This window comes from Limanda limanda, chromosome 5 (assembly GCF_963576545.1).
Source record: "Limanda limanda chromosome 5, fLimLim1.1, whole genome shotgun sequence".
NCBI lineage: Eukaryota > Metazoa > Chordata > Actinopteri > Pleuronectiformes > Pleuronectidae > Limanda > Limanda limanda.
Genome location: NC_083640.1, coordinates 2,082,372 through 2,107,645, shown reverse-complemented (window position 1 = coordinate 2,107,645; position 25,274 = coordinate 2,082,372). Strand labels below are relative to the sequence as shown.

The window sequence follows — 25,274 nt, the reverse complement described above, 5'->3', positions numbered from 1 at the left end:
AAATTGGTCTGGGTTCTGAAAGTCGCTCATGTGAAGATATAGAAGTCAGAGATTCTGCTGAGAAGCTTCTGTGGCTGCAGAGGATGTTTACATCGTCCCCGACTCTCTGACAATTTGACAATAAGCTCCAACGTACAGAAGAAAGTTGATGAGGTTTTTATTCAGGGGTCATTGAACAAATTACTTATTAAAGAGGTTATTTATTGTGATCTTTCTCTTCTAAATTCTAACAGTTAAAGTTCAGAGGGTCAACGACAGTGAGAACAAACTCATTTTTATCATATTAACACTTTGAGTGGATAAAGTTTAGCTGCATGAACTGTGTGGTTCCTGCTTTGACTTCTTTTCCTCTCATTTGGTGACTTGTCTTTGCCATGCCCTCGTGTGTCCATCAGTGTGAAAGTTGTGTTGGTTTCCATCTCCTCCAGCAGCAGCAGAGCTCCCAGGTCCTGCTTGTTCTCGTCCATGTTCCACGTCGGTGCCCGAACCCATTAAAACAATCCTCTGTTCTCTCCTGCAGCCAACAAGCGCTGCCACCTGTACTGTCAGTCCAAGGAGAGCTCGGACGTGGCGTACATGAAGCAGCTGGTGCATGATGGGACACGCTGCTCCTACAAGGACGCCTACAGCATCTGTGTGCGTGGAGAATGTGTGGTGAGTGTTTGCTTTACACGTCTCTCAGCAGATTAGCAGCTGCATTGGATTTTAATTATGCGTGTTAGTGTCCACGGGCTGTTTCAGATTGTGAAAAGCTTTGAGGGACGTTATCAAATGACACGGTGGGATGTCTCTGAGCCGCTGGGTCAGCACCGGGCTCGGAACACGCCGGGATCACATCCCCGGCGTCGCCCACTGCTGTTTCAGGAGGAGCAGGATTCTCATAAAGCAGCTTCATTAAAACGTTTCTGACTTCGTGTCCTCATTCCCCCCCCCCCCCGAGTCGGAGCAGCAACACACAGCCGCGCTGCAGCCGCTCCGGGCGGGACTCTGGATACCATGAGCAACACAGCGTGAAATCTATCTTCTAAATATATATGAAATACAAAAGATTTGTAGAGGAGGAAAGAGGGAACACGTCCTTTGCTTAAAAAAGGGAATGAATCCCCCAAAAACGTCCAAGCACACTCAAATCAGTCACATGATTTGTATGGCTCTTAATTACTGACGCACACTAGAAGATAATCCGGTTTACAATCTAAATTTACTTTCATTTAAGCAGTGATTCGGTAAGTGAGCAAAACCCAATGTTAACCTTTATTTTTGACCTCAAGAGTTTCTGTGAGTGTCCAAGTTTCCAGAATCACCACTGAGAAGAAAACCAAGTGTGTGTGGTTCTCCACCGCGACTGGATCCTGGGCTCTGGAGATTAAATATTAACAATAGTTTACATCCCTCGTTTATTTCAACACTTCTATTTTGAAATATATCCGTCTGTGAAAAGTATCTGACGGGTTGACTCTCCTCAAATCATCAGAAAACTCAGGTCCTCTCTCTTCTCTCTCTGTCTCCGTTCTGCAGAAAGTCGGCTGCGACCGAGAAATCGGCTCGATCAAGGTCGAGGACAAATGTGGCGTCTGTGGTGGAGACAACTCCCACTGCCGCACGGTCAAAGGATCCTTCACCAGGACGCCCAAGAAAGCCGGTAAGAATCCACTGAATCCACCACGACCACAGCGTCCACTCACAGAATTCATCTAGAAAGAATCTATATGTTTCTGTGACTGATGTTTCAAACTCTCCTCTATGACTGATTGATAAATAAACGTAACCTTGCTGCTTCTTTTCATCTCAGGTGGATAAAAGTGTTGTAAATATCTTGGGGTTGAATGTCTTGCATTGAAATACGTGTTTTTCTTTTGAAGGAAATGAAATGTGAAGTGCCGTTCTTCACCTTAATGAAAGCATTCGATCCTTAAAGCTCTGATTCAAAGAGCAAAGTGGCTTATGTTTAAAACCCATGATCTTTAGAATACACTTTAACATTTCATTGTGGCCTTTTCTATTGGCTCTTATTTGATTTATCTGAACGCTAACCCACTTAACATCAGCCGGTGATTCATCAAGAGGGAATCCTGACCACTGGGAAAAGATGCTGCTGATCATTTGTCTACAGGAGGTGGATGCAGCCAATGGCTTTTTGTGATTAGGTTTAATAGAGAACTGAATAAAGAGTGAATATTAATATTAATGCACCAGCAGTTGCAGAACTCAAGCTTCTCAAGGCTGCAGATGATTTCCTGTCTTTATACCGTTTTGTCCTGGCTCTCATTCCACTCAGCAAACTTCCTCTGAGCAGGTTTTGAGTTTAGCTCGAAGATTTATCCTTGATTCTGGAAATATGAGACTTTCTATCTTGTGAAGATGCAGTTGGTACAGAACTGTGTACTTATACTATAATATAAAATATAAAACTCCAACAAGAGAAAGGCTCCTCACACTCTTACATCTGCAGCTTAGTGAGTTTTTGCCAGTTTCATATCATTTTAGGTTTTCAGAGCTGAAGTTAAAATGATTCATTCTTTAGAATCAGATGCATAACACACACACACACACACAGACACACACACACACACACACACACACACACACACACACACACACACACACATACTGCCAATGCACTTCACTCTGCAGAGGAGCGTTCTTCCTTCTAACCTGGTGAACCTTCCATTATAATACAAGCTGCCATGTTTTAACCTGGATTTTAAAAGGAACAAGAGTTCAGTTTCTTGCCTCTTTCACATAAAACCTTCCCTTGAATAAACACTTGATGTGTCTGGCACAGCGACCTGTTCTTACCTCTGTTTATTTAGCAGAAGTGGAACTAAATGCGTTGAACTCATCGGCACCGTGCACTTCTGAACGTGCACGGAGTTTCTCAAAGTAAAGCCCCGAGGCTTCATCTATACGGCTTTTCATTTGAAAACTGCATGTTTTTGAAGTCTAGTGATTAATTATTATTTCAGCTGGTTGTTTCCAGACCAAAGGAACTCAGAGTGTGATGGAGGTTTTGTCAGATTTTTGACATAATTTCATATTTGTAATTGAAATTGGAAAGAGGTTGACGGCAGATTTAATTGAAGTAAATGTGCAGCTGTGGCCATAAATACCTGCAGGTGCGGTGTATTGAGTACTAAGAAGTAATAATAGTTCTGAATATTATTATTATTGTTCTAAATTAATAAAAATAGCCCTACTGGCGTGTGGCACCAATTTGCATCAGCTCGTGGAGGAGTTAATGAAACTGACGATCTGAGTCTGTTCGCTCTCAGGATCTCAGATAATGAACGAGTCTGAGGAAACGGACCCGGAGTTCATTTAGATTCATCACTTTCCTCATGAGCAGAGAAATAATTGATATAAACATTTATTTATTTATGTGGTTTGTTGTTTTAATCAAATATCATCGGTTCTCTCCCTGTTTCTGCTGCTAACCCTTTATCCAAACTTCTCTAATTAAAGCCTCGTCCTTCAGGTTATCTCGCACATGCACACGCACACACGTGCACTTTAAAAAAATTGAAATAAATTGATCCAGTATGAAACTCCTCCTCTGTGCGGTGTGAAGCATAATGAGTCTGAGTTAAGTGGTGGAGTTAAACATGGACGGCCTCACTAACGAGTGGCCGCTCATTCTCTGGGAGGTTTTTTCCTGATTCCTCCTCAGACCTGAACGAATCCTCATCTGTTATGAATCATGAATCATTTATCATCCAATCTTCAACCGAGGAGGGAAATGATCGAGGGGCTTCTGAGAAATATGAAGATGTGATTTCCAAGAGCTTTCGACGCGATTGCTTCATCCAACTCATCTCAGGACGTTCTCTCTGTTGAAACTGTGGTCGCCTCCTCTCGCTCTCCTTTAACCTCCCACCTTTCTTTAACAGGCAAACAGTTAAGCAAGAGAGCCCAAACAGAAACGCCTTTGCTGGAAAACACAATATGCAAGTATCCAGCTCCAGTGAATCCCTCCCTGTGTGTGCAGCTTGTAGTGCAGTAGACCCGTAGAGACCTGAGTGAGACACGCCAGCGTTCCCTCTGCTCCTTGTTACTAATGAAGTGTGTGTTCAGGTCTGAATCAGCTGTAGTGAGTCTCATTGTGAGGTCACGTCCTGTGTGTGTGTGTCTCTCCAGCTTCAGCAGCCTAACAAACTAACTCTCAAGTCTCTGTTCAGATCCGAGCGTCACGTTAAACAACCCTGCAGACTGTCGGAGGCAATCTAGGGCGTGGTCGGTCGTCTAGAAGCTGATTGGTCGAACCCAAACGAGCCCCTTTGCTCGAGGGTCCGTTCACACATCCAGGCTGAGAGCAGTGATTTCTATCAGGCCTCAAAAAAAGCTAAAATTGCGATATTTTGTTCCAGCGCCTGTTGTTTCTGAAATTGCCCGACGTCTGTAATAATAAACTGTAGAGGCAGCGGTGCTCGCCGCTCTGCCCCCTCGCCGCGACCTTCTGACAGCGTGCTAGTTGAATTCATCACATTAGCGGCGGCGGCGTTATGCATCAGTGTCAGGAGTCCCAGAGTGTCAGACCTGCCCCTCAAATCTAATGGCATATTTTGCACGGCTGCAGTTCAGTCCCGGTGATTATTCGAGAGCTCTCCACCAGCAGAGAACAGTTTTCCTCCTCCTCCTCCTCCTCCTCCTCCTCCTCCTCCTCCTCCTCCTCCTCCTCCTCCTCCTCCTCCTCCTCGATGAGATTTGCCTCCATCTTAGGCGACGGTTCTGCAGGGAGAAAGAGAAACTGCTTCCTGTGAGACTAACTGATTGATTTTATTTTGAAGGGAAGACCAGAGGAGCCTTCTCTTTGCCCAAAGGAGCTCGAAATGTGTTTTTAAATGAGACCGAGGACTCGAGGAACGTGCTGGGTGAGTCCCGGGAGGTTTGTGAGCGGTGGACATGCGTGACAGAAGGTTCCTCTGCTGCCCCCTGTAGGCCGAACCTGACCTGTTGAAACACGGCTGAATGGTTCTCGTCACGTTTGCATCCCATCGAACACTGGGAACGGCAGATGGATCCAAACAAACCTCTCACGCCTGTTTCAATAAGAAGAGAGGAAGAAGAACTTTCTCCTCTTCCTCTCAAACTCCTTCCCACATCTCCGTAGAGCAAAGTGAACGCAGCTTCTGAAAGACGCGTGATGTCCACCTCTGCAAACACACTGTGTATTTCTGTACCTGCTGAACTTACCTGTCTCTGTCTTATCTTCTCTAACCCCCCCCCCCCCCCCCCCATCCCCCCTGCTTCTGCTGCTGCTACAACACTTGGCAAAGGCTACCTTAAGATGTTTCTCATTCCTCCTGGAGCTAGACATGTGATCATCCAAGAAAGTGAGGCCTCCCCTCAGCTTCTTGGTAAGTGTGACTTCACGACACCAACACATGTGGTTCCACCAGAGGATTCCAGGAAATATCTCCTAACCTGTAGTGTCACTTCATTAATAACAAACTTTACACAGTTTATTCCATGTCACTTTCCAGGCTGACGAGATGAATCTTCACTGATCGTTCATTATTCATCAGTTCAATCTAACCAGTGATGAGGTGAAGTGAGTTTCACATTTAGACGGAACATGGAATAAACAAAAGTATCTTCATATCCAACACGGAACAATTTAGAACACAGAAGCACAGAGTCACAGGAGAAAAGGTTTAAATAAAGATCTGAAAACATGTTTAGGTTGATGTAAAACAGATGGAGCAGCGTGTGTCTGTCAGAACTCATGAGGCTGTTCCTCGGGGGGGGATTAAACTGAAGCTTTACAGCCCGAGAGCCGGATCTATTGACTTTACATTCAGAGTTTATAATGTTTACTCAAATATACCTGCTCGTACTCAGATCTCCTGCACCGAAGCACAAGCAGGGTTTATTTGAGTCAGTTTAATTGACATAAAGTCAATCATAAGTCGATAATATAAAATAAACTGTGAAAAATGACCTTCACAATATCCCAGCGTGTGTCCTCATATCTTCAAATTGCTCATATGATCCCGAGAGATAATATTCTGACGAGGAGAAGCAGCAAAGCTCCGATCTGAGCATCATCCATGTTTGACGACTGGCAAATGACTCAAGCAGTTAATTCAATTACTATATTCAACCCATCCTTCAGTTTGATTATTCAGCTGGTTTGTAATGGATCCAGACGGCGCCACACAACGTGATGAAGTCCTCATTTAGATCTCAGTGCTGTTTGTGTTAAACACACAAAGAACTCATCAGTTAATCTGATGATAATTTAAAAACGTCAGCGTCCATCTCCTCAGCCGGAGGCAGCACGTTGTTCAAAGAGCTCAGCACGAATAACATTTACTCTTTAGTCTCTTATCTGATGCTCGGGTCCTTTAGGGCAAAAGAGACGAGAGAAGCTGAAAGTCCAAAGTCTCCAACACAACACGGGCAGATAATCAGTGTTACACTATTTCAAAGCCATAGGCATCACGTGAAGAACTTGAAAATATAAAACATGAGAGGAGTTCTTTCATCAGAAAGAGAAATGGTAGAAAAACATTCATACACTTAGCTGCTGTGAAATCCTCAGTAGTTCAGTGTGAAACCTCCCGAGGATCAGAGGCGTCTCAGGATGGGATGGACCTGAGTTCCAGGCTCAGAGGATTTTACAATAAAGTGATGATGATACAATCTCAGCTCCGAGTTGCTTCATCTGACCTCAAGATTTCAGTTCATTTTTTCACCTCAGAAAAGATTTCAGTTGTTCTTTCTAGACAAAGTAAGACATTCACTTTATTTCTGTCTTTTTTAATTCTAAGCTCATTATTGAACATTTGTATAATATACAAAATATGCAAATTTACGCCTGTCAGCCACCGACAAAATAGAAACTTTCACCGTGAAAAGTTTGAATCACAGTCGACGTACTTCTTAGTGTTTCTGAGGCATCTTCTAAGTCGTTAATTAACCATTGTAATGACATTTTAATGAGACGGTTCTTATCGTTTGTTTCCTGGAACTCGTTCCACTAGAGAGTCTCGTGATCGGTGAAAGAAACACAATCAAACCAGGGAGCCACTTTCCTCCTATAGCAGAAGAACAAGAGGTGCAGATGGATCTATATGCGACAGCCTTCCTTAATCCACCGACTAATTATAATGACACTCTCCATTCCATTTTTATACACGATGCATGAATCAAACATTCAGTGAGATGTTTCAAAGCCTCGTTCTGAGGTGTTGACCTCCACTGATTACAGAAGAGAGGTCAGCAGCGGGGGGGATTCGTCCTGATGAAGCTGAAAAGCACCAGCGACTATAATTAGCCGGAGAGAATCAATTGAGATTCCACACTGGATCCGTGTCTGTGATCAATGAATATTAATACAAATAACCTTAAACATTTAATGTTGTTTAATTAAAACTGATATATTTTCTCTGTTAAAATGCAAAAAGCAACAAACCATATATTTTCAGGAAGTAATTTGCCTGTGCAGCACAAACCTAAAAACAGAATCCCAGTGGAGGAATTAATTAGTTTTGATGTGTCAACACTGATGTTCAGGTTTGGTTCTGTTTAGGAAAAGCTAAATTAAAATACTGTTGTTGTCATGGAGAGAACGAAGCAAACCATCATGAACTCAGCAGAGTGATTTTCTGAAGTTAGTGTTTCTCTAAAGAAGAAGCAGCAGGAGATTGGACCCGGAAAAGTTCTGGAAAATATCCAGATAAATTGACTCTAACTTCTTTATTCTCATATAAGCTCTCAGGGGAAAGTGCAGACTTCAGTGCAGGTCTGGAATCAGCTATGTCTCCATTAGCAAAACATTAGTGCTGATCCAACCTCCATGAGGGAAGGAGCCTGCAGTTTCCATTCAGCTGCAGAGGCCGGGGGGGTAGAGCGAAGTGAGAGGGTCAGTGTGAAGGGTCGTGACTCTTCTGTGGCTCTGTGCTTCCAACACAAAAACTTCCACACACACAAACCTCAACACACAAAAACCTCAACACACCTAGGAAAAGTGATTTCTCTTCTTGTGATCGCAGCCTGCAGCCGGAGAGCGAGTCAGATCTCTCTCTCTCTCTCCTGCAGGAAGGTGAGGGCGAGTCAGATCTCTCTCTCTCCTGCAGGAAGGTGAGAGCGAGTCAGATCTCTCTCTCTCCTGCAGGAAGGTCGAGAAACACTTCAAAGGGCTTTGACTCGTAGCTTTGACTCATAGCTTTGACTCGTGGCTTTGACTCGTGGCTTTGACTCATGGCTTTGACTCGTATCTTTGACTCGTAGCTTTGACTCGTAGCTTTGACTCGTGGCTTTGACTCATGGCTTTGACTCGTATCTTTGACTCGTAGCTTTGACTCGTAGCTTTGACTCATGGCTTTGACTCGTATCTTTGACTCGTAGCTTTGACTCATAGCTTTGACTCGTATCTTTGACTCGTAGCTTTGACTCGTAGCTTTGACTCGTGGCTTTGACTCATGGCTTTGACTCGTATCTTTGACTCGTAGCTTTGACTCGTAGCTTTGACTCGTGGCTTTGACTCATAGCTTTGACTCGTATCTTTGACTCGTAGCTTTGACTCGAAGCTTTGACTCGTAGCTTTGACTCATAGCTTTGACTCGTAGCTTTGACTCATAGCTTTGACTCGTGGCTTTGACTCGTAGCTTTGACTCATAGCTTTGACTCGTGGCGTTGACTCATAGCTTTGACTCATAGCTTTGACTCGTAGCTTTGACTCGTAGCTTTGACTCATAGCTTTGACTCGTGGCTTTGACTCGTAGCTTTGACTCATGGCTTTGACTCGTGGCTTTGACTCATAGCTTTGACTCGTGGCTTTGACTCGTAGCTTTGACTCATAGCTTTGACTCGTAGCTTTGACTCATAGCTTTGACTCGTGGCTTTGACTCGTAGCTATGACTCATGGCTTTGACTCATAGCTTTGACTCGTAGCTTTGACTTGTAGCTTTGACTCGTAGCTTTGACTCCTAGCTTTGACTCGTAGCTTTGACTCGTGGCTTTGACTCGTAGCTTTGACTCGTGGCTTCAGTTGTTCAGTGCTGCTTGTAGCTGATGGATCCAAGTGAAGAGGATTTCTCTGACTTCTGTTTCCATTATTAGTTTGCTGCTGTTAGTTCTGCATTTCTCTCCATAGTGTTTTCAGCTTAGTAAACACTCTGTTGTCTTATATATATTCATGAGGTTAAAACCCGACATGAGTCTGAGTGTTAATCTAAAGTCAGAGCTCAGGTGTTCAGGGAATTTAAGGCTCTTTTTTCCTTAATTAGATTATCTCATCTACTGGCTCTGTTTATTTAAGAGCGTGGTCTTTAAAGCTGGAGAGCAGGACTGACTTTATAAAGCTCCCACTCAGAACCCTGCGTGTCAGCTCCTCTCGCTGTGTGTCTTTGCTCTTTGTCAAGTGTAGTGTTGACAGAAGCAGATCTGAGCTCAAGCAGTTCCTCGAGTGCAAGCTTTGCCGGATCTGAGCCTGAAATCAATCGCACCTGCTCTCGAACTGAGAGACATGTTCCTGAATAACGAGAGGACAAAGGACAAAACACTGTTTGTCTGATGATAGGTCTCCACTAGTGATGAGACCAGATTCATGGTGACTATCGTCCCTTTTCATCTGAGACCTTGATGCAGCTGTTGAACCAAAAGAGAGAAATTAATAATAAAAATCTGTGTGATTTCATTTCCAAAGCAAATTTATATCCACAGTTTCTCAAACTTTAACTTATAAATCAACTGAGCAGCAGCAGAACATCTTAAAATGAAAATGTTATGTTTTAATGGTCAACAAGTTACCACAAATCTCACACAAGCATGAAAAAAACATTGATTTAAGATCAGAATCTATAAGAATCTAAAGTCCTGAATCCCATCAGTCTTATAACAAGCCGGTGATTCGTCACTTTCTCAGCAGAACACAGACTCAGTGTGTGAGACGGGAACAAGAGTTGTTATGAAAGAGCATCTTTTTAATTGCTACTAATTTTCCCTATTAGATGCATTCTTGTTTTTCAATTTCCATTTTATTTTGATTGAGTCAAATCTCAACAAGACCCTTGAAGATGAACATTTTCATTCCAGCTCTTTTCTCCGAGCCTCTCACCTCCGAGCGGCTGGAAGACACAACATAAGAGAAAGTTAATGAATTACTTGTTTGGCAGCGTGATTTAATTTGAATCTTCCGTGAGTCACTCTTTAGAAAGTGTTTCTTCTCTCTGTGAATAGAACAGAACTTTGGTCATTTGTGGAGATTCTCACTTTGTGTCACTCGTAACTAATGACTGGTTTCAGCCGTGAAGAACCAGGCGACGGGTCATTACATCCTCAACGGGAAGGGAGAGGACGTGAAGTCCAGGAGCTTCATCGACCTGGGGGTGGAGTGGCATTACATCATCGAGGAGGACGTGGAGACCCTGCACACCGACGGACCCCTGCACGACCCCGTGGTGGTTCTGGTAATACACACAACACACAACACACAACTCCTGCTACACACCACAGCCAGTGTTGTTTCAGGATGATGCTTGTTTGAACACTTTGTGAGTCAAACCACATGTAAACCCACTTGATTTGTTATCGTGGATCAGTAAAAGTTTACCTGATGAGAGAGAGAGAGAGAGAGAGAGAGAGAGAGAGAGAGAGAGAGAGAGAGAGAGAGAGAGAGAGAGAGAGAGAGTGAGAGTGAGAGTGAGAGAGAGGTGGACGATGTGTCAATCAGTGTGGCGAGGGGGCGGAGCTTTAACGGCCACATGCTTCTGAAACAGATCTCAGTCGATAACACGTCTTCCTTCACTCGGAGATCTAATTACAGATCTGTGTCCGATGCCCGGACGAGACATGACATCATTAAGAGTCAGGAACAGGAAGAGAATTTATTTATATATTTATATTCATCAATCGGGGGGGGAATATGTGAACATCGGGGACTTAACACCCGAGAGAGTCGACCTCAGAGTCGTTTCAATGTTAGCATCTCAGCTAACCTCTGCTCCCTCCTCCCCCCCCCCCCCGGCAGCCTCAGGGTTATTTCGTCTGTGTCATTGTCTCGTCACGTTGTCCCTCACTGACTCCATGACGGGATCTAAGACCCTGGGGGTGGGGGGGGGGGTTAATAATAGACCTTAATGTCTCTGTGGTGCTTCGTGCAGCTCAATGAGCTACAGAGCGATTCGTCCCTGATGAGGACGGACGAGACTCTGTCTCTGCTCCGAGCCGTGAACTGTCCGTCTGTGAGTGAAGTCAGACGTTGGGACGAGTTCTCAGATTCAGACGGAGGAGAAGAACAAACTTCATAAAACTGATTCATTCATTATGTTTTATTCTTTAAAATAAAAAAACAGAAGGCAATTAAAAAAAACACCTTTTTATACCAGGGCTTTAATGAAGAATTAAAAATAGATCTGATAATACAAAGTAAATGACCTGACTCCTTGTTAAGGTGTTTGTTCAAAGATCAGAATCAAAGATACGAATGAGAACAGGTGTTTATTTTAGACTTTCTGCTTGAAAAACAAAGATTCATTAACTTATTATCTGAATTAAAAATAATTTAACCGCATCACTGATTCCAACCAGGTTTTTCTACAATGATTGGCTTGTTTTTATCGAGTTCAGAGCATAAGTCAGGGAGAAAATAACACCTTATAATTATCTTTTAATTGAACAAATTAAATTTATATTTCACAGTTTTCTTTGTGAACAATGTTTGAGCTGCTGGTTGCATCATTTTCTAACAGTTCCCCCTTTGTACAGTAATTTATTATACTAAAGGAAAATGAGCTAATTCCCTAGAACGTCAAACTCTACATTTAATATTGTAATGATTATTAAATTTTCCTTTAAATAGATACTTTCTATTTGACTTACAGTTGATATTAAATTGAGGCAGGAGCTCCAGGGTCAGAACTTTTTCCATTTAACGTACGAGTAGGAAAAGTTCACACAAGTTCTTCAGACTCTGGAGTGTGAAGCAGAAATGTTTAGCTAAGATGTTGTTAGTTTTATATTAATATATTAAAGTAACTCTTCATATCTGCTGCTTCTTCCCTCACGTTTGATTAAGAACTGAGAACTGAGCAGACATCAGTGTGTTTGTGTTGACTTGACCTTTATTCAAATGGGAAAAGTTCAAAAATCTCTTTCTGACGTCTTGGTGCCAGAGTTGCTTAAATTTAATTCGCAGCAGACGTCTGTAATGAAAGTATTTGTATTAATATAAATGTCAAAGTGGCACAAGGACAAAGAACAAATGCAGAGTTTGACATTCATCACATCGTTCGTGATCAACTTATGAGCAAAGGAAAATCAAATCAGTTTCAGAAACCGGGAAACTCTTAGATTCTTCTAATGTCATATGAGTCTCTGTTGTTTTCTTTCTCATATCCAGGGAAATGCTAAATATGCAGTTCTTATCATAGAAATGTAAAATAAAACGTCTTCTGACAACCCAAATAAACAACTTAAAGACTTAAATAACCTTAAAGCTTTAATTAGGACGCATTTTTAAGCTCTGTCATTCCTGTGTTTTGTTATAAATCCACTTTCTCTCACTGAGTTGTTGAGCTTCACTCAGTTTGTTGTGTTTCGTTCCTGCCGGGACTCACGGCTCCGGCTCTGCTGTTTGTTCAGTAGATTGCACTTCATGTTTGACTTGAAGAAAAGAAAGAGGAATATATTCTGACAGGGGAAATGCTTGTGTGGTCAGAAGTCTTTTGCCGACTCGGCGTTGAGAACTCGGGATCCGACAGAAGTTAATTTCCACTTTCTCCCCCCAGTGGATAAAAGAATCTGATGAAGCAGGAGAGAAGCTGCTCGTGATTTTCTCGCAGTTTGAGAACCACAGAGTTATAATCGAGCTCCAGAAGACAGAACTCTTAAATGGGACGTTTTAATCTTCTTGGTAGAATCACGATCAGAATTCACACTCGGCTTGGCATCAACTTTCCTCTTTGTTCCTTCGGCTCCCGTCACTCACTCACTCCCCCGGCCGCTGAGTCATAAAGGAGACTTTCTGATTCCTTATTATATAATCTCACACGCCATGAAATGATATCTTGAATTGGAATGAAACGAACATTAAGACGTTTACTCCTCTTACATGTGGAATATTCCGTTATGCAACTGAAGTAATCTGTGTCTGTCTAATCCCGCGTTAATCCCCCAAACCTATAAAACCCACAGCTTCTCCCGGTGCTTCTTTTATTTGTGGTTCCCTTGTTTTTTCCGCCTGCAGCTTCCGTTTCAAATTGAATTCCCTAATCCACCCAGCGAGTTTATACCTGAGAAATATTCCAGCTGTGTCTCAGAGAGAGAGAGAGAGAGAGGAGACGAGGGAGAGAATGTCCCTGATGTCCTCTCTACCTCTGTCCACTTGTTGTCTCTGTGTTGACACCTTCAGTCTTATCCCTTGTGACAAATTCTCTCTGTTTGTCAGCGCTGCCTCTTGGAATTAAACACTGTGCTTTTAATTTGCACAAATTTGCACTTTGAGTCCTTTCACAGAACCACGTCGCTCGATGCTATAATGGGAGTGGGATTTGATTTGCTCTCTTTCTTCCTGTGGTTTGCAGATAATACCGAGGGACAATGAAACGCGCTCCACGCTCATGTACAAGTACATCATCCACGAGGACTCGGTTCCCGTTAACACCAACAACGTGATCCAGGAGGAGACGTACGAGTGGGCTCTGAAGAGCTGGTCTCCGTGCTCCAAGCCCTGCGCCGGAGGTAATGGACGCATTAGCATCGGGACAGTGGAAAGGAATAATTCATTTTTTCATCACCAAATTCATTTATCTGTACTTTAAACCTCCTGTTGTACAAATGTCCTTGTTTTTATTCCATTGCCAAACATCCTCAAGCTGAGACTTTTCCCGTTTAAATTCATTTATTATTCATTTATTCCAGTTTGTGTTTTTCAAGCAGTAGATGATTTAAAGCTTTAAATAAAAACGTGGACTCGGTTAATGTGCGATAAGCAAGCTACCTGCGCTTTAGCTCTAATCCTTTTATATCCAATGGAAATTTAATGGAAGTAAGCAAATATGGTTAATTAATACCAATATAGATAAAATAGTATTGCATTTTATAAATAGAATAATTCTTACATTTGTTTTTGTTATTTTATCAGTGCATTTAACTGGATTGAGGTCCTGCACAGGGCTTAATCAGATGTGTGGAAATGAATTACCTTTCAATGAGCTGTGTTAATGGGATCATGTTGTGAATACACAATGATACAGTCGTGTGTTATCTTTTAATTAAACTGAATTCAGTGGCTGCTGCAGATTCTTGATGGATGATGTTTCCATGTGTTGCACGAAACGTTCACGCAGCTTCAACCACGAGTCCAACGTCCAGTGAAATGATTCTTTCCCTCACAGCAGGACAATAAAGCATTTTCTGTAACTTTTAATAAGGTGATGAAAACATTCTGTCACAGAAACATCCAGCAGTTTTCATTTTAGTCATTTTTCAGAATTAATACAAAACAGAACTGAGGAATCTTGATTGAAATGATGTTCTTTCAAACGTTGGTATCACCACACACAGGGAACTCTGGGCAGGAGTCTAGGAAGTAGAAATATTTAAACTAAAACTATTTTTTCATTACCAAATCAATCCAAACTTCTCTGATGTGAACAAACACAAGTCTGAAAAGTGGCCAATTTCGTTTCCACCACAGTTAGAATCAACAATAATCAAAGAATAACTCGAAATATTACAAATCTGATGCTTTTGATCTTGATTTAGCTGAATGTCTCTTTCATCATTGTATTATATTGTTTGATGTAAACGTGTCCCCGGCCCTCACAGGCTTTCAGTACACCAAGTACGGCTGTCGAAAGAAGGGCGACACCAAGATGGTCCATCGAGGATACTGCGACGCCAACAAGAAGCCAAAGCCCATCCGCCGCATGTGTAACCTGCAGGACTGCACCCAGCCGCAGTGAGTAGAGCCAGCGCTCTGAGCAGATTCCCACTGGGACTAAGCTTCAGTCTATCAGGACAAACTGGTGAAGTCTCGTCTCTCAGCAGGAGCAGAATGTAGATGATCATCTTTTTCACTGTTGAGTCCAAATGGAAAACAGACAAACAGCTAGCGGCCCCAAATCTGCTTTGTGATCAACAAAAGCTCAACATCAGCGTCAGCCTGGATCTGTACACGCCTATGATGTGTGTGCGTGTGTGCGTGTGTGTGTTCAAGGATTAATTGAAGGGGGTGGTGGGAGGATTGAAGCAGCAGGAAACAGGATATCTTGATATAAATAGCAAGCTCTCTACTGTTAAGGAGGCAATTTACTTACACTGCAGAGTGTGTGAGCTCTGATATTAGCATCAGAAAACAAAGACACACATCTTATTGTCAGACATGAATTCAGCTGAATCCTGTTTCTGCTCTGGTTGAGTGTTGTTCGGTTTCAGCTTCCCCTCGGACACGCAGCTGTCAAACCAAACGTAGAAAAAGCTCAAACTCAGCAGCTGATTCCTCTTCGTCTCTAATTCTTGCTGCTACGCTTCATTAGCTTGTGAAGGAGACTCGAAGCTCCAGAGGCCGAGAGCAGGTCGATAACAAGAGGCTCACACACGGGAGGGTTTTTACTCTGTTAAGCCTGAAATCTCCTGCACGGAGGACAGGTCCAGTTTCATCAATACGTTCTGTCTGCACTGCAGGTCGGGGGGGAGTTCAGGGATTCATCGGTTTGATATTCAACCGAGTGATTAAATAAAGAGAGGAGATCACGCGGGAGAGAAACACAGTGAGAGTCACACCTCGGCTGCTTGTCGGGGATCCTGCAAACTGTGGGAAGGTGAGAGTGTGAAGAGGAAGTTGTGATGAGATCAGCGTGTGGGCGGAGGTGATGGAGCCTGAGTGCAGGGTCATGACAGGAAGAGGCCTGCGGGGGGGGGGGGGGGGAATGGAGATGGATGAATATAAGCTGATTAGCGGTGGAGGATATAAAACCAGCGAAGATGAGAGGGAAGTTCAGAAATCTCAAATGTGCAGGAGGCGAGCGGCCAACTTCAGAGATTAGACCTCGGTGCTGGGGGCGTGTTCCACAGAACCTGGAATACAGAACACGGAGAAGTTAATCCAACAGACTGATGGAGCCCAGGTGGACGGGCATGAAGAAGAGTCCAAACTCAGAGTTCAGGCAACAGAATGTAGGAAAAACATCAGGAGCAAGAAACAAGAACAGACTGGAACTGAAGAGATGAACTCAGCAGCTGTTTGTTCCCTACTTTCATTTGATCTGTTAGTTTTGGTTCCACTTTGTAATTTAGGGTTTAAAGAAGTTTGTCTGACATACGCACGTCCTGTCGTCATCACAATACTGGACTCTGATTGGTCGACACCAGTCTCTTCAAATGTTCACGACAGATGACGTCAGCCAGAGAAGAGCGATTGTTTGAAAGTCAAATCTTTAAAAAACTTCCTGTAGCCTTCATTTTGGTTTTGTTGGTTCTTTCTTCTCGAGTATTTCCTCTCTTTCCACTCGTCTCAATCATAGATTTATATATAAAGACTAGATGTCTCGTCTGCGTTGCCGGCCAACGGAGACGAACGTCCGCACATGGCGGCCATCTTGGTTCCGGGCAGCTCTCTCACCCATAACATTGTGTTGGTAGTGGTAAATAACCATAACTTGCTCAATTTTCAACCGATTTTTAAACAATTTGGTTTGTTATAAACATCAGATATGTAGATATGACACTGCATACTTATGAATAATTATGTTATTTTCTAAAAAAAAATTTACAATTTATGCAGTGTCATAACTACATCTCTGACATTTATAACAAACCAGACCGTTTAAAAATCGGATGGTTATTTACCACTACCAACAAAATGTTATGGGTGAGCGAGCTTCCCGATGCAAGATGGCCGCCATGTGGTGACGTCCGGCTCCGTTGGCCGGCAACGCGGCCAAGTCGTCTAGTGTTTATACCTATGGAGGGAGATGCCCCCTAGCAAGATGGCCGCCATGTGCGAACGTTCGTTTCCGTTGGCCGGCAACGCAGACGAGACATCTAGCCTTTATATATAAATCTATGGTCTCAATAACAATATTCATACTCTGCATCACTTCCTGTGGCTCCTCAGTGATCTTCCTCATGTTTCTGCAGGTGGATCTCAGACGATTGGGAGTATTGCACCAAAACCTGCAGCAGCCTGGGTTTCCAGATCCGGACGGTGCGCTGCGTCCAGCTGCTCCACGACAGCTCCAACCGCTCGGTGCACAGCAAGTACTGCAGCGGAGAGAAGCCCGAGAGCCGGAGGCCGTGCAACCGGGTCCCGTGTCCGGCGCAGTGGAGGAGCGGCGCCTGGTCGGAGGTTCAGTACCCAAATATATATTATATCATATTTAATTTCAACTCTTGTGCTCGGATTCAGGTTCAAGGAGGAAACAGATTTTCAGAGGAGATTTCGCTCCACATTCATATTCACCGGGAACAGACTCTAAAAACACTCAGCTCCAGCTAAGATGAATTGCTTATTAGCTGCTTCGACTGCATCCATCCTGTGATTGTTGCTGCAGGGTTTGCACATCCCAAACACCCATGGTTCAAAGTTTTATTTAATCTTTTTCTATTTCTAAATGAGGCCAGGTGGAGCTTGTTTCAGACTAGTTTGTGTAAAGTGTCCTATCACGTCTGGAGGAGAGAAACATTCCTGCTGCACCTGTTATCAGAGGCTCACACTTGAAAAGGCTGCTGTCACGGAGAGATGCAATTAAACAAGAACTAGAAGATGTTTGTGCCCAAAAGAAAAACAGAAGTCCCGTTAATAAGGAAAAACTTTTTCTCTTCCACAAACCTGCTCAGCACAAAGTGGACGTTATTGATTAAAAACGTCCGAAAACTGATGGATATAGTTTACAAATCCATGTGAAAAGTTGATTTTATTATAGTAGAAACTCTGATTATAATTGGTTGAAAATTGGGGAGAAGTTCGGCCAAAAGCCTGAAAGACAGAATGTGGATAATGTCCAGAAAAGTTTGGACAAGATGCAGCAAACAAAGAGTTTCTCCAGAGTTCCAGACGTATTGTTAGAAAGTGACAATGTGTCCTGCCTGCATCATGTCCTCTGTGTCCTCCCTGTGTCCTGATGATCTGCTCCTGAGTGACTCTGTCTGTCCCCTGTCGTCCTCAGTGCTCCGTGACCTGTGGCGAGGGGATGGAGCGGCGTCTGGTCACCTGCCGGATCGGAGACCAGTGCACCGGAGAGAAACCTGAGAACGTGAGATCCTGCCGACCCGGAGCCTGTCACGGTGAGGACGTCAGGAGAAAAGCATTCTCCACTTTCTTTTCTCCTCCAGAGTAAAAGCACTTGTGCTAAAAGGACGGCACTCAGAAGTGCATTAGTGTTGTCTTGGATCAGCCTTGAAACTTATCAAAGAGAAATAAATCAATTTATGTTTGTTCGTAAGTTTCCCTCAAAGGACAAACAGCAGATCTCTGAAGGGATTTGTTCTGAACACTGTCTCTGCAGCGGGTTGGACTCGTGGAGACGTCTCTCTCTGATGTCCACGGCTTTGATACCAAAGTGTCTGAGGGTTGGAACACTGCCTGAGTGAAGCTGGACTCAGTCCCTCTGAGACCGAGCCAGACATTCAGATCTGCTCCCAGTCTGAGCCTCTCATGTGTCAGTGGTCACTGTTTAGTGTTTACATCTTTCCTTCCAACCTGAGTCTGATGCGTTTTATTATTCTGTGCGATCTGAAGCTTGGCAGCAGGAGAGAGAAGACGTGAGGACGAGTTCGTTTGTCGTCACACTTCTTTAAAAACAGAAAATCAAAGGAGCTGTGAAATTGTCCTGATCGCTCCCGAGTCTATTTCAGTTGACGTCAGTTAAACACTCTGCAGCCGTGATGTCTTCACACTGAGACCAGTCCATGTCCTCAAAGGGCATTTTGAAGACGTGTGTAAGGACGGTGGCTCTGAGGGCTCAAACAACAAATCAAACCTGCTCAGAAAACACTATTAACGACGTTAAAGCGACACAACGTGAGGTCGTATTCATTATTTAAAGGAGGCATTTTATGAAAATTCCACTTTTGTAGTGCTTCTACACGTTAATTTGGGTATCTGGCTTGTCTACCGTCCCAAAAACTCAAAACAGGTCAATCAGAGGAGGGCTGTTTTAGACAGGGTAAAAAGGCTGCTGTTTTAAATGATCCTTGTGGTATTTTGACCAAAATATGTTTCAGACATTTCATTAAGACCCCAAGGAACCATATCAACTGTGGTAAGATGGGCATAATATGTCTCCTTTAAAGTCTGACAGTTTCAGACCCAGTCTACTAACAAAAGATCTGTAGCATTACAATGGAGTTGAAAGCATAAGATTGATGCTGTTTACCATGCTTCTCTGAGGTTTATCACTAACTGTAGAGCCCTGACCCATCACTGTGAATTGTATTCTCGAGTGGGTTGGCCCTCTTTGTCCACCAGGAGGCTGGGACATTGGTGCACTTTTATTTATAAGGCCATGCTTGGGCTACTGCCATCATATATTTGTAATTTAATCACACAGAAAAGTGTTGCTTCTTACAGTCTGCGCTCAAACAATCAGATGCTTTTGTTAGTTCCATTGGCCCGCACTGAATCAGGAAAAAGGGCATTCGTCCACTCTGCTCCCACCACATGGAACTGGCTGCAAAAAGATTTTAAATTAACCGAAATGATTTCTTTGAACGCTTTTAAATCTACGATGAGATCATTTCAGACCACTTCTTTTACTTGCAGATGTTTTTTATGAATTTTAATTTATTTGTAACTGTTTTTTATCATTTTAATTTCTGTTTATATGTTGTGAGTGTAATATTGTGAGTGTACATATGTTATTTGTTGCTGCCTTTTGGCCAGGACTCCCTCGAAAAAGAGGTTTTTAATCTCAATGGGACTTTCCTGGTTAAATAAAGGTCAAAAAAAAAAAAAAAAAAAAAAATCAGTTGGAGAGCAGCAGCTGCTGTTCTAAGATTCTGAAGCAGCCTGAACACATTTTATTATCAGAGTGTTGTGAGAGCAGCTGTAGGAGAACAAACTCTCACTGTGGAGTCCGACCTGCATGAGAGGCTCAGACTGCAGCGACGTGAATTCACCAGGTTCACACGAGTCCAGCAGCAGATGAATGAGCTCCGGGTGAAATCTGCTCTGATCTCCTTCCAGGTCCACGGCAGCTTCTCACCCTGTTTGCTCTTCACCTTTCAGACGAGCCGTGTAACGGGGACAAATCCATCTTCTGCCAGATGGAGGTCCTGGCCCGGTACTGTTCGATCCCGGGCTACAACAAGCTGTGCTGCGACTCCTGCAGCCGGCGCACCGGCTCCCTCACCATGTTCTCCGAGGCGGCCGAGACGGAGGAGCACGTCCGCTTCGGCTCCGCCTCCCAGCTGCTGGAGACGCTCACAGCGTCGGTCGCAGCCAACGCCACCCGCGGCGGGAAACAAGGATCCGTCACGTCAGCCGGGAAACACACCAGCACCCCCGCTCCGCTCAGGAAACCCCCCCCGTCGAAGATCACCGCGGCGCTCAGACGGGCCCCGAGACACATGGCCCTCCCCGGCAGGAAGCTGCCCGCCATGGCGCCGTCTCCCCCGGCAGATCCCGGCGAGGGTCAGAGGTCGAGCAGCTCCACAGATCGCCGGTGGCCGACAGCGTACTCCGAGGTGGAGAGATGAAAGTGAACGCTTCCCCTCAGGACTCCTAATGCACAGAAGCTCATCCGGCTCCTTCCTGAGGCTTCAGCCCAAAAAAACACCCCCGAGAAAAGTGCTGGTTCACTTTGTTCACGTTTTCCATTTCTGCCCCAGAACTCCTGAGCTCCGTCAGGCTCCACCCCAAAGCTGGTGTGACCCTTCACCTCAACGCTAGATGTTCAGATCCTTTCAGGTGAAGGGCCACGAGGACTGACGGGGATTTTCCGCTGTGTCAAATGAAAAACTGAGGAAACAAAAGAACCAAAGGACAGTTTAATATTCATAAAGACGCCTGAATCTGCTACAAACTCCCTCACACGTTTATATCATAATGAAAATCTTAATTCCAGTCAAAGAGGGATGAAGATCTCCTTCACGACACCTGTACTGTCATCTCCTCTCTGATTGGCCTCATCTCTGGTCTTGAACCAGAGTGTGAAGTGTTGTCTTTTTGTCTTCTTGTAAAAAAAGAATCCAAACACAACATTAATTCTCACATTGGCCAGTTTCCTAAACTAAATCCCACATTTAGATGTTTTTAATAACCCTGCACACTTTGTCTAAACTAATGAATCCCTCTGCGTCTTGTTCGTGGATCTCACAGTGAGATTCCTCTTTTCAGAGATACAGAACAAATCGTCTGATACAGCTGAAAATCCCTTTTCACTTTAATGTTACAGCCATTTTCTTGCCAAAATATACAAATGCAGTCGTGTGGTCGCTGCTCATCCAGAGCCAGAGTCAGAATGCTCCAGTGAAGACCATGAGCACGATGGCTTTAGTTGTATAGTTGTTTTTATATCCAGCGATGTCTGTTGAGTGGCACTCCTTATGTGTTATGGAAATGGGTATTTATAAAGGTTCCTGTAAATACTGTACATGAAAATATCAGTATTATAAAATTTTAAAGAAAAGCTAAGGATACTTTCAAACACCCGTTTTAATAAAATCAAGAATAACGGAAATTCCTCTGAATGTTTCAGCAGCAAAACGATGGATGAATCAATTCTGCTGTTTGACTGAATATTTAAAACATTTTGGGAAATATTCTCCCATAACTAACGATGAGTCAAAGCAGAAGATTGAATCCACTCGTGGGTGCAAACTAAATATGAAGCTAAAGACGAGATCAGCATAAAGAAACAGCTGGAGGACGGAAGTTTGATATCTCTTGTTTTACTTATGAGTAAAAACACCAAAGATTGTAGCTTCACATTCAGAATATTAACACGAGGGGAACTTTTCCTTTTAGAAGCATCGAGCTTCGAGTTAAAGAAGGGAACTACGTAGGGAACTGTTCTCAATGCTATATGTTTCTTACAGTAGACTCTTGTTCAGCTGAGAAATTACCATTCATCCAACGTGTGCTTCTCTTTCACATGAACTGGAAACACACAAACATCCCTGAAATACCCTGGAATGATGGAGTTTCTACAGCGACACATTCAAACACACAATAAAGCTGCATTAAGCAATTTTTGACCACTAAGGAAACAGACCTGAAAGCATCTGCTTGTTTCCTGCTCAGAGGAAACAGCACCTCCCACTATTTCTCATCTCTGTCAGATACTTGTTTCACTTTTAGCTCCGGAGTTGGTCTCCACCAGCTGCTCGGGAAAAATCTGTGGCTCATCAGCTGCTTGATGTTTTCCACCATCTTCTCCGGTTACCTGCTCTATGTTCTAATGTTAGACGCCGTGTGGAACTGCAGAGGCGGACGTTTCACTCCGGGTTCAGACATCTTCACATCACACACTTATTTAAATATAATTTATAGATCAAAAATCTGCTTAATGGAGCTTCGGGCCCGTTCCAGGCTCTGTTGTACGTTTTGTGTTTTCCGGGAACAAGAAGCTGGACTTTCAAGACTTTTTACTGTATGTGGAACGTTGTTATTTACCGAATGGCTTTTTAATGGTGAAAGGTTCCGAAGAGAAAAGCTATTTATTTAAAGGATTTCCTCACAACCACCATGCATCTGACTGCAATAGCAAAAAAAAACACAGATTGGTGTTTTCAGAAATAGTTTCGCAACTACTCACACTCACTCCTGTGTGCCGATGTATAGTACATGTATATAGCATTGAGTACATGAATATTTATTGAAAGTGAAAAGGTCCTTCTTTGTTCCGACAGCATGTGAGGACCTGATCAATAAGCTGCAGCCGATAAACCATTGAAACCTGATCGACTTGTTTTTCATCCACATTTTCTCATTTGAACTGGATTTCTGTTTTTTAAATAAAAACACGCGATAGACTAGATGATGACATTGTTTTTTTCTGCAAAGAATTTAGATGTAAATTTACAAGCTCCACGTTGAGATGTTTTTGTCAGAAAGCTGTTTTTTTTCTCGCAGCTGTTTCGTAGGAAGAAGCCAACGCGTACTGAGACCAGTGCTTTATTATAACCAGTAAAACATAACTAGTGTAGAAGCAGTAACGTTGTTTTTGATGCTGTGTGTAGTTTTCCTACCCGTTGGACATCCCCCCCCCCCTGTTACACGTCCTAGGTGTTTCGTTGACAATCCCTGAGCCTCAGACAGATATTACTGCACAGGATCCTCCATGTACTGTACCGACCCCCGACCCCCCCCCCCGTACTACCCATGTGACCTGACCGTCACACACTCTCTGCTCTATCTGCTTTTCCATGTATTTGTGTAGATCGAAGTGTACACTACTGATACTGTTTGTTGTAATGGGGAGCACATAGCAATAAAAGATATGATCAACTACCCAGAGTTGTGTTTCTGATTTCATCTGCAGCGTCTGTGAGGCCCAGAGCTGAGGCCTCAAAGGAGACGTGAGGCTGTGTCGACGGGTTTTTGTGTTTGTGTATAAAGTCTGCAACAGATTTGTGTTGAACCGGAAATAAATTTGGTGATTTTAGTGAAAAAACACAAGTTTAAACACCTTATATTTAAAGGAAACAGCTGCTTCCAAAATCTTCAGCTGCACACACACCAAACTGGAGGAGCACATCTGTAGAGAACTTTAAAAACCATTTATACACTTCGCTGCTGATTGGACATCAAACCAAACCAAGCCAATGCACAATGTGTGGTGTCCTGGAAGTGTCCTGGATGTCCTGGAAGTGTCCTGGAAGTGTCCTGGATGTCCTGGATGTCCTGGAAGTGACCACTTGTGTTTGCATGTCTCTGTTTCCTGCTCATTGCACAAACAAACCTCATTTGTGTTTATAAAGGATGAATTATGTCGTTTTCAGGCTGAGTTCACGAGTCTGTCGTGACGAGACGGAGCAGGAGGAGGAGCTGAGTGAATTCATGTGTGGAGCTTCACAATGAAAGTACTTCACACACAGGGTTTTGTTTTATTGTGAAGCTGAAGCAGGTCAGAGGTCGTCAGCTGAGTGAAGGACGTCCGGGACACATGAGAGGTAAAAGACGTCCCTCATCTTGTCCTCACGTGTCTCCGTCTGTAAGAAACACTCATATCTCATATCTCATATCTCATATCTCATATCACAGCTTCAGGGAGAGGAAATGAGGGTCGAACCCTGTTTGTTGTTGTTATAAACGAATTTTAAAATGTTGATCTGGGAGGAAAGTTATTACAAAAAGTCCACAAAATAAACAGAGACCATCTGAACAATTGTTTTCAGTATTACCTCCACCCAGGAGGTTATGTTTTCACCCCGTCTGTTTGTCTGTGGGTTTTGTTTTTCATTACACAAAAATGTGTTGTTTACATGGAACCGAGTGGGAGGAGGAAAAATGATATTTAATCCAAAACAAGGAGAATTTTCTTCATTTCCTCGGTGAGAAAATCAGGTTTATTTCAGGTATTTGCATCTATGAGTGTGTGAAATCTGTTATGAATCTAAGTGGACTGACCTTTTAGCTGTAATGAGTAACAGTCGAGTTTTGTAGATATTATCTCTAATCCACTTTAGCACCGTGTTATTACAGTGGAAGCCGTGTGTGATCTATTTAACAGCTGCTGCGTCGGTCTTGATGCCGTATTGATTTATAATAATCCATACGGTGGGTTTTACGTTTGTAGTGTAAGTTATTTAATTACAATAATGAAACCTGAGATATTACACATAATTGCATAAATGAGGTTCTTCTGAAATAATCACATCTTCGATTAAAAACCTTCAGTCACGTTTATTAAAATCTGGACTGTGACGCACGGTTTGATTCTCTGTGGATCACACGCACATTATTACGTGTTATTTACAGGCTTTATGGATTCAAAGCTGTTCTTCCTGTTCCAATCGAAACTGCAGTGAATGAAAATGCAGCTGCTCACACAGTCGCACACAACAATGAGACTAATTATAGCTCGAGTTAAACCCCTGTACAAATATACATCAGAATACAGGAAACACAATAAGACACAGTAACATGTACTCGTCAGGATGAATGAGAGGCAGATGGATGACGAGAGGAATCGGAGACACGAGGTTACGTCAGTGATTCTTCCTGATGAGACACTCAGTGGTTTTTGTGGGAGTGAATCTCTGCAGCCTCTTCAAATAGTAGCAACATTTAAACTAATCACTTCAATAAAGTCTCTTATTTTTTTCTTAATCATCCAGAAATGGAATTTGACTCTGAATTCTAATCCACTCGCTGCCATTAACAG

At 43.2% G+C, this 25,274-nt stretch overlaps 1 protein-coding gene across 1 annotated transcript in view; it reads left to right on the top strand.

Moving 5' to 3' along the window:
- The window catches only part of adamts3 (ADAM metallopeptidase with thrombospondin type 1 motif, 3), a 121,820-nt gene extending 98,587 nt beyond the window's left edge, over positions 1 to 23,233 (top strand). The window contains exons 14-22 of the mRNA XM_061072216.1: positions 521 to 654; positions 1,519 to 1,642; positions 5,274 to 5,354; positions 10,249 to 10,412; positions 13,527 to 13,683; positions 14,773 to 14,905; positions 17,086 to 17,293; positions 18,114 to 18,231; positions 20,174 to 23,233. Coding sequence (XP_060928199.1) covers positions 521 to 654; positions 1,519 to 1,642; positions 5,274 to 5,354; positions 10,249 to 10,412; positions 13,527 to 13,683; positions 14,773 to 14,905; positions 17,086 to 17,293; positions 18,114 to 18,231; positions 20,174 to 20,643 — 1,589 coding nt within the window. The 3' untranslated portion in view covers positions 20,644 to 23,233. The remainder of the gene's footprint in view (positions 1 to 520; positions 655 to 1,518; positions 1,643 to 5,273; positions 5,355 to 10,248; positions 10,413 to 13,526; positions 13,684 to 14,772; positions 14,906 to 17,085; positions 17,294 to 18,113; positions 18,232 to 20,173) is intronic.
- Positions 23,234 to 25,274: the final 2,041 nt, after the last annotated feature.